The following is an 8746-nucleotide window of genomic DNA, read 5'->3' on the forward strand; positions in this document are numbered from 1 at the left end:
GGGGTGGGGGGCCCTCCTGTCTCCTCCGTCCGGGGTCGGGGTCAGGGGGGCCCTCCTGTCTCCTCCGTCCAGGGTCGGGGTCGAGGTGGGGGGCCCTCCTGTCTCCCCCGTCCGCGGTCGGGGTCGGGGTGGGGGGCCCTCCTGTCTCTCCCGTCCAGGGTGGGGGGGCCGTGGCTGTCTCCTGCGTGGGACATCGAACAGAGCCCAGCAGGGGGGCAGACGCACCTGTGTCTCTCCTGAGCAGACCATGGAGAACCTGTACGGACCGGGCAGCGAGGGCGCCGCCCCCAGCGCGGACGACTGTGATGCGGGTGAGCATCCTCTGGGCGGCACGTGGGCAGGCGCTCGCGCGGTGGGCCGAGGGTGGGAGGGAGGGCTGGGGGCGCCGGGCTGGGTTAAGCGGGTGCCCCGCAGGCGGCCTGGCGCCCGAAGAGGTGGACATGCTGCTGCAGCGCTGTGAGGGGGGTGTGGACGCCGCACTGCAGTATGCCAAGAACATGGCCAAGTACATGAAGGACCTCATCGGCTACCTGGAGAAGCGGACTGCGCTGGGTAAGAGTGGCCGGGCGGGCTCTGGTGGGGGCCAGCCCCAGTGGCCCCGCACTCACACGGCTCCCCGACCCCCACAGAGATGGACTTTGCCAAAGGCGTGCAGAAGATCGTGTACAACTGCAGACAGAGCTTCATGCAGGAGGTGGGGTCCCCGGGCCTAGGCGTGCGTGTCAGCCCCGCCCGGCAGGGCCAAAGGGCTGGGCTCTCCCACCTGCACTGAGGATGCTGACGGCCGCGGAGGGTGCCGGGGAGGCTGGGACGGGGACAGGGAGGCCATGTGGCCTCCCCGCCCCGTGACCGCCGCCCTCCCCCCCACAGCCGCACATGCCCCTCCTGTCCATCTACTCCCTGGCCCTGGAGCAGGACCTGGAGTATGGCCATGGCATGGTGCAGGGGGTGAGCACGCTGCAGACCCAGACCCTCATGCAGGTGCGCCGGCGGGCGGGCGGGCGGGCGGGCGGGCGGCGGGTGGGCCGTGGCTGTCCCAGGGCCTCCACCTGCTCACGGCCTGTCCCCCCAGCCCCTGAACCTGAGGCGGCTGGAGCATGAGAAGCGCAGGAAGGAGATTAAGGAGTCATGGCACCGTGCCCAGAGGAAGCTGGTACGCCGGTGGGGGCGGGGGGGGCAGGAGGAACCGCACGGGGCTGGCCACGGTGCCTCCGCCTCAGATGGACACCAGGCCCGTCACCCCCAGCTGTGCAGGCAGGAGTGGGGAGACGGGGCATGTCCCGCGGTCCAGAGCGGGTCGGGTTGGTGGGAGACAGGCTCTCCCAGGTCTGGGGCGTGCGTTTCTCTTTCCCGCAGTTCCGTTTGAGACTTTCCCAAAGCTACTAGATCTTTGCTGTCTAGCTCTGCTAACAGGGTCTGCAGCTTCCAGGCCCAGCTCGCTCCAGCGCAGCCAGCAAACGCACCTCCCCCTGCGCCCCCCCCAAAGGGTTCGCTCCTCTGCTCCCGGCCTTCTACACCCCCTTCCGCGAGCCGCGTGCTCATCCCGGTCTGTCGGCCGCTTGGCTCGTTGCACTAGACCCTGCTGGTGGACGTTCTGGTCATTGCTGGGCTGTTGGTGTCTGTGACCGCTTGGGCCCATCTGTCGGACGTGCGCCCCGAGCCGGCGGGCTGGGGGAGGGTGTGAGCCTGCGAGCCGATCCCGACCTGCAGCTGCTTTCTTCCTCCGAACCCTCACTTCCTGTCCTTGGCTCACTTTGGATTGGACGAGGGCCTACTTCTTATTGATTTGCCAGAGCTCTTGATATATTAGAGAACTCAGCCCTGGCTGATGTGAGCTACAGACCCCCCGCTCCCCTGCCAACTGGTTTATTGTTTTGACTTTTGATTTTACCTGCGGCCTGCTTTTCTGGGCGGAAGCCTGTGAGCGTCAGCTGTTGTCTTTTCTCACATGGTTCCTGGGTCCTGTGTCACGCACTCGAGGCTGTGTTTAAATATTCTGCACGGCTTCTCCTGGTATTTGTACAAGCTCACTTACGTGTAAGCCTCTGACGGTGTAGGCTGCGAAGTGTGGCCCCCAGAATACCCACTGGGTTTCTCACCAAGCGCTCTTCCTGCCAACCCTGAGGGTGCCTGGCTTCCTGCCGGGGCGGCCTCACTGTTCTCCCCGTACGAGGGGAAGTGAGAGACGGAAGCATGGCTGCCATTCTGGCGGGGGCGGGCGGGGGCCTGGGCGGGTCGCCGAGCTCGCGTCCCTGCTTCGGGGGCTGTAAGGATCCTCCCAGGGTCCCACTGCGGGCGTCCCTCCTGTTCTCCTGCCGTCAGCCCTGGGGCAGGGCCTCGGTCACGCTGTGGGCTGTGGGCTGTGGGCACGTGTGGGCGGCTGAGGGTCAGCGAGGGAGCCGGGGGACCGGGCCCAGCTGGACGACGGCTCTGGACCGGCGTCCTCACCCCCATGCCCGCAGCAAGAGGCGGAGTCCAACCTGCGCAAGGCCAAGCAGGGCTACTCGCAGCGCTGTGAGGACCACAGCAAGGCTCGCTTCCTGGCGGTCAAGGCCGAGGAGGAGCAGGCGGTCACTGGGCCCGGGGCCGCCGCCTCCAAGACCCTGGACAAGCGGCGGCGCCTGGAGGAGGAGGCTAAGAACAAGGTGAGCGCGGTCGGGCAGGGGCAGTGGAGGGCAGATCCCAACACTGGCAGAGGCGCATCCGCGGGCAGGCCCCCCACCCCTGTCCGCGGCCCGGGCTCCCGCGGCGGGCCTGGCAGCGCCCGGGGCCCGAACCCGGCTGAGGGCTCTGCGTGCCCCCCGGCCCCCGGCTAGGCAGAGGAAGCCATGGCCACCTACCGGACCTGCGTGGCCGACGCCAAGACGCAGAAGCAGGAACTGGAGGACACCAAGGTGACGGTGCTGCGGCAGATCCAGGAGGTCATCCGGCAGAGCGACCAGACCATCAAGTCGGTGCGCGCCCGCGTCCCCGCGCCCCGGCCGGGCGGGGTCGGCTGCCCGTCGCCGTGGCTCACGCCCGGCCCGCCCACCCCGCCCGCAGGCCACCATCTCCTACTACCAGATGTTGCACATGCAGACGGCCTCGCTGCCCGTGCACTTCCAGATGCTCTGTGAGAGCAGCAAGCTCTACGACCCGGGGCAGCAGTATGCCTCCTACGTGGGCCAGCTGCAGCGGGACGAGGAGCCCGACGTGCGCTACGACTTTGAGCCCCACGTCTCCACCAACGCCTGGTACGGCCCCTGCACGTGCCCGGGGCGCGGCCCCCCGACAGGGGGCTGGCCGTGCCGATGCTTCCGTGACCCCCGTCCTGTCCCTCCAGGTCCCCGGTCATGCGCACCCGGAAGGGAAGCCTCGTCAGTGACGCCACGGGGGTAGAGGCCACGGGCAGCCCCGAGGAGGAAGGTGGGCCCAGCGAAGGCGCACTTGCCAAGGAGCGCAGGGGTGAGTGCGGGGCGGGGGTGCAGGGGTGTGGGTGGGCGTGGCCTCCCCGTGGCCCCTCGGCCCCACCGGACACGCCTCCTTCTGCAGGTGGGCGTGGACACCAGGTGCACAAGTCGTGGCCCACCACCATGTCAGACTCGGACGGCAGCCTGGACCCCAGCCCCGGCTCAGGTGAAGGGACCCGTCAGCTTGGGCCTGGGGGCTGGGGGGGACTCATCGTGCAGCCAGGGCCATGGAGGGCGTACTGGCCATGAGCCAGCTCCGGGGAGGGTCCGGCTGACCCGTGGTCTGGCCCCGGGGGCTTGGTGCCTGACAGCCGTCTCCTGCTCAGGGGACTTTAAGAAGCTGGAGAGGATGTCGTCCAGCGGCACCATGTCGTCCAGCGAGGAGCTGGTGGACCAGGAGGGCAGCGCAGGGGCGTCAGCCTTCGAGCAGGGTGAGGGGCCCTGAGCGGGACATCAAGGGGAGGGGTTCTGACTCGGCCAGGGGCCCGGCCCTGCCTGCCTTGCTGAGGCTGACCGCCTGCCCCACCCCCAGCTGCCCTCAATGGCATGGCCCCCGAGCTGCCGGTGGCCGTGCCCAGCGGACCCTTCCGCAACGTGGGGCTGTCCAAGGCCGCCCGCACACACCGGCTGCGGAAGCTGCGCACACCAGCCAAGTGCAGGGAGTGCAACAGCTACGTCTACTTCCAGGGCGCTGAGTGCGAGGAGGTGAGCGGGGCTCGGACGGCCGGGCACGCGTGCTCAGCAAGCTCCCTTCAGCTGGGAGCCAGGGGGAGCACGTGGAGACCCCGAGGGCCCTGCGGGGAGAGAGAGCGGGCAGAGGTCAGCACTGGTGCCAAGGCCTGGAGCGGGGCCGGCCGGGCCATCGGAGGACCCAGGCCCGGGTGGCAGGCAGAGGCGCGGCACCCATGGAGAGGGGAGGGTCAGGAGGGCTTCAGAGAGGAGGCGGCGGGGGCTGGGGGCTCACTCATTCGGCGCCCGCCCGCCCGCACAGTGCTGCCTGGCCTGCCACAAGAAGTGTCTGGAGACACTGGCCATCCAGTGTGGCCACAAGAAACTCCAGGGCCGCCTGCAGCTCTTCGGCCAGGACTTCTCCCAGGCGGCCCGGAGCATGACCGACGGCGTGCCCTTCATCATCAAGAAGTGCGTCTGCGAGATCGAGCAGCGGGCGCTGCACACCAAGGTGACCGCCCCGGGGGCGGCAGTGGGGGCTTGTCCTGGGGGCGGGCGTGGGCCTGGGCTGACGGCGGCCCCCACAGGGCATCTACCGCGTCAACGGGGTGAAGACGCGCGTGGAGAAGTTGTGCCAGGCGTTCGAGAACGGCAAGGAGCTGGTGGAACTGTCACAGGCCTCGCCCCACGACATCAGCAATGTCCTCAAACTCTACCTGCGGCAGGTGGGGCGGGGGGCCGGGGCTGAGCGCACGCCAGCCAGGGCAGGGGTGGGGCTGCCGGGCCGGGGCCACAGACCCCACCGACCTGTCACCCCGCAGCTGCCCGAACCTATCCTCTCCTTCCGCCTCTACCACGAGCTCGTGGGGCTGGCCAAGGACAACCTGAAGGCGGAGGCAGAGGCCAAGGCGGCGTCGCGGGGCCGGCCAGACGCTGCCGAGAGCGAGGCCGCGGCCACAGCCATGGCGGGCCGGCTGCGGGAGCTCCTGCAGGACCTGCCTCCCGAGAACCGGGCCACTCTGCAGTACTTGCTGCGGCACTTGCGCAGGTGAGGGCCCAGGCGGGCAGGGGCCGGTGGGGGGCAGGGGCCCGGGGCGGGCAGGGGCCGGGGGAAGGGGGGCAGGGCCCGGGGCGGCCAGGGGCCAGGGCGGCCAGGGGCCCGGGGCGGGCAGGGGCCGGGATGGGGGCAGGGCCCGGGGCGGCCAGGGCCGGGGCGGCCAGGGGCCCGGGGCGGGCAGGGGCCAGGGCGGGCAGGGGCCGGGGGGGTCTGCTCATGCCTGCTCCTGAGTCCGCGTGACCCCTAGGATCGTGGAGGTCGAGCAGGACAACAAGATGACTCCAGGGAACCTGGGCATTGTGTTTGGACCCACGCTGCTGCGGCCAAGGCCCACCGAGGCCACCGTGTCCCTGTCCTCCCTGGTCGACTACCCCCACCAGGCCCGCGTCGTGGAGACCCTCATTGCCCACTACGGCCTGATCTTCGAGGAGGAGCCCGAGGAGGTGCCTGGGGGCCAGGTGAGGGTGGTGGCGGGGCCCAGGGCTGCCCACTCCAGGGGTGCCGGGACCAAGAGCCCTGGTTTCAGCAGGGTGGTCAGGAGGGGCCTCGGAGGCATTTTTTTTTTTTAAACTCCATTTATTCATTTGACAGAGAGAACCACAGCGAGAGAGGGAACACAAGCAGGGGGAGTGGGAGAGGGAGAGGCAGGCTCCCCGCTGAGCAGGGAGCCCGATGCGGGGCTCGATCCCGGGACCCCGGGACCCTGACCCGAGCCCAAGGCAGACGCTCAATGACTGAGCCACCCAGGCGCCCCTCTCGGAGGCATTTCTAAGCAAAGAACCGACGAGGGGGGCTCAACTGTGGGGGAGCTCCACTGCCGGTGCAAAGGCCCTGCGGCCGCACCTCCCCCACCCGCCTCTGGAGCCCGGCCCATCCTGCTCCTCCAGCACATCCTCAGGCTCGGGCTCGCGTGCTGCCCCCCGGGTCCACCTGCCACTTTGCCCGGCTGCTGGGCCACCGGTTCTCACTTCCACAAGCTCTGCGTGCTTGGTTTCCCAGCACCTCGCTCATGCTCCAGTCCCCGTGGAGGGCCTGTCCTCCCTCTCCAGGGGCCTGTGGGTGTGCAGGGGCGGCCGGACACGCTGGCGTCCCCGCGGGGCCTCGGCCTGCTGCCCCAGGGGGACAAGCGCAGCCCGTGTGCAGCACGGGATTCGGTGTCACATGTACACTTGCACAGGGTGCTAACTAGGTTTAGGCATTTTCAGTTTTTAGTCAGTTCACAACACTGAGGACAGAGCTAGGGGTGGGCCGGAGTCCCGGGCCCTCCCCGAGCCCTGTTCTGCCACCTGCAGGACGGCACGTACGTGCAGCGGGCTGAGGCCCCGGTGCAGATGGCGCACCCAGAGGCGAGTGCGGGGGCCGCCCTCCCCCTGCAGGAGGAGGCCGCGGACAGGGGCCCAGGTGAGCGGTGGGGACGGCCAGGCAGGCTGCTGGGCGGAGTCCCTGGGCGCCGCGCGGCTGGGGGTTTGTCTCCCACGGAGAGAGCTGGTCTGACCTGCTGCAAACACCAGCCAGGAGATGCCTTTCTGAGGTGCTGTGTAGACACCGAGGGGGTACCCCGCACACGGCAGCAGCCCCGTGCGCCCCGTGCGCGGAGCCTGCCCCTCTGGCTGTGGGCGGGCGGCGCCGGGGCAGGGAGCCGGGCCTGGTGAGGGTGGCAGCGTGTCAGGCGGTGGGCCCCAGGGCCCTCCTGGTCACGACATGTCCGTCTGTCCCGTCTCCCCCCGCCCGCGCCCCCCGCCTTTCCTGACCTCCCAGAACCCCAGGTGGCCTCCAATGACTCCGACTCCGAGGCGGAAGAGGCCTCAGACCTGCCGTCCCCGGCGGACGGGGGCGCCCTGCACCGCCTCAGTTTCCCGGAGAGGCCGGGCAGCGAGGCCAGCGTGGAGGAGGGCCGGGGCAGCCGCAGCGGCAGTGAGGAGCAGCTGGGGGCCGCGGCCGTGGCCGGGGCCGGGGAGGGCCTGGCCCAGCAGCTTTCCGAGTACAACACCAACCAATGCAACAACATGGCTGAGGTCCAGCTGCCCGCCATGAGGCTCCGCGGTGGGCGGGTCGAAGCAGGCTCAGGCCAGGAGAGGCAGCCGGAGCGTGTCTAGCTGGGGCACTGCATGTCCAGTCCCCGTGGATGTCCAGGCCCCGCGAGGCCTGCTCCAAGCCCAATGCACGGAGGACACTGCTGGCTGCCTTTTCCAGAAGCTTCCGGGAGCACGGGGTGAGGCTGAGGCCTGCCCCGTGTTTGCCTGCGTGCTGGGGGCCGTGTGGACGGAGGAGCCACGTACGCCCCTGCTGAGTGGCCCTGCCCTCGGGGCCAGCCACCCCACCGGCCACTGGGCCACCACGGAGGCCATGCTGGAAGCCAGATGGCAGGGGCCAGGAGGCAGCGTCGGGCCCCGGAGGGTGTAGGCACGCGGTGAGGTCTGTCCTGGGTCACAACGTAGATTTTCAAATGCACATTTATTTTGCTTAAAATAAAGTTTTAAATCTGAGCCCATCTTGTCTGGTGGTGTGGGAGGGGGCTGCAGTCAACTTAGCATCTCCTCGGTGCCTCGCTGGCGACGACTCGCAGGAAGAGAAATTCCAGTAAAACAGCCCAGTTAGGGACCTTCGAGGCTGGCTGTGCACACACAGGCGTCAAATAAGCACTTCCTAGAAACGTCTGGCCCAGCGCTGCTTGGTGGAACCTTCCAGAAACGCCGTCCATTCAGGCTGTCGGGCTGACGGCCACCAGCCCCACGTGGCTACTAAGCCCTGGAATGTGGCCGGGCCGAGCACCTGAAGTGCAAATCTCCTTTACACTGAGCAGCCTCAGGGCCGTGGCCACCTTGGGGGGCAGCACAGTGAACCCTCAGCCAGCGGCGGCCGAGGACCCTCCCCAATTCCTCTTACTGACCCCTCACCCCGGCTGCACTGATCTTGGAGGCTCAAGGTCGGCTCAGCAGCGGCAAGACCCAACCTCTCATTTGCTGTGAAAAACTAGATGGAATTCACACCCATCAGGACATAAACGGCTGGGGAGAGGGGCCGGGCCCCGAAACCTGCAGCCCACCCCCCGGCTCAGTTGAGCAGCATCAGTGCCAGACAGAACGCTCTGCAGCAGCTAAGAAAAATCCGGAAAAGGTGGTCACCGAGCCAGCAAACAGCAACCCAACGCTGGCTAACAGCACACGGCCATGTCCACGCGTTTACGCCCTGCCTGTGGCCCCTGCTGCCCAAAGTACAGCAGGGACCATCTGGCCCAGAGCTGAAAATATAACCACAGTAAAAAAAAATTTGGTTATTGGTCTTTTCTCCTCACAGTGGGGTTTTAATTGTTCTTTGTGTGTTTGTAAATAAACGTGCAAAGCTGTGTGAGAACGTATCTGACTACGAAGTCGAGCCACGCGAAGAGTCTCTAAGCGCACAGCTCAGCGGCGTGAAGCACACTCACCCTGTCCTGTGACCACCCCCACCCTCCGTCTCCAGAACGTTCCATCTCCCCACACGGAGACTCTGTCCCCGTGAAGCACGGACTCCCCACCCCCACCCTCCGTCTCCAGAACGTTCCATCTCCCCACACGGAGACTCTGTCCCC

General features: G+C 68.1%; 1 protein-coding gene across 2 annotated transcripts; it reads left to right on the top strand.

Annotated features, from left to right (window-relative positions):
* Positions 1-191: 191 nt before the first annotated feature.
* Positions 192-7661, top strand: LOC102730578 (rho GTPase-activating protein 45). 2 transcript variants are annotated; one of them, XM_081811562.1, is made up of 18 exons: positions 192-311; positions 415-552; positions 630-694; positions 871-981; positions 1073-1153; positions 2463-2645; positions 2817-2954; positions 3043-3233; positions 3323-3444; positions 3532-3615; positions 3776-3880; positions 3982-4154; positions 4441-4629; positions 4706-4843; positions 4940-5166; positions 5423-5633; positions 6468-6576; positions 6934-7661. In XM_081811562.1, the coding sequence occupies exons 1-18, from the start codon at positions 248-250 to the stop codon at positions 7269-7271; spliced, it is 2667 nt and encodes an 888-aa protein (XP_081667688.1). In that variant the 5' UTR covers positions 192-247; the 3' UTR covers positions 7272-7661. The 2 variants fall into 2 exon arrangements, with proteins under 2 accessions (XP_081667688.1, XP_081667689.1); XM_081811563.1 differs by having other exon boundaries at positions 5423-5618.
* Positions 7662-8746: the final 1085 nt, after the last annotated feature.

The sequence above is a fragment of the Leptonychotes weddellii genome, unplaced genomic scaffold, assembly GCF_054177405.1.
Source record: "Leptonychotes weddellii isolate Sample4059 unplaced genomic scaffold, ASM5417740v2 HiC_scaffold_8425, whole genome shotgun sequence".
Taxonomy (NCBI): domain Eukaryota; kingdom Metazoa; phylum Chordata; class Mammalia; order Carnivora; family Phocidae; genus Leptonychotes; species Leptonychotes weddellii.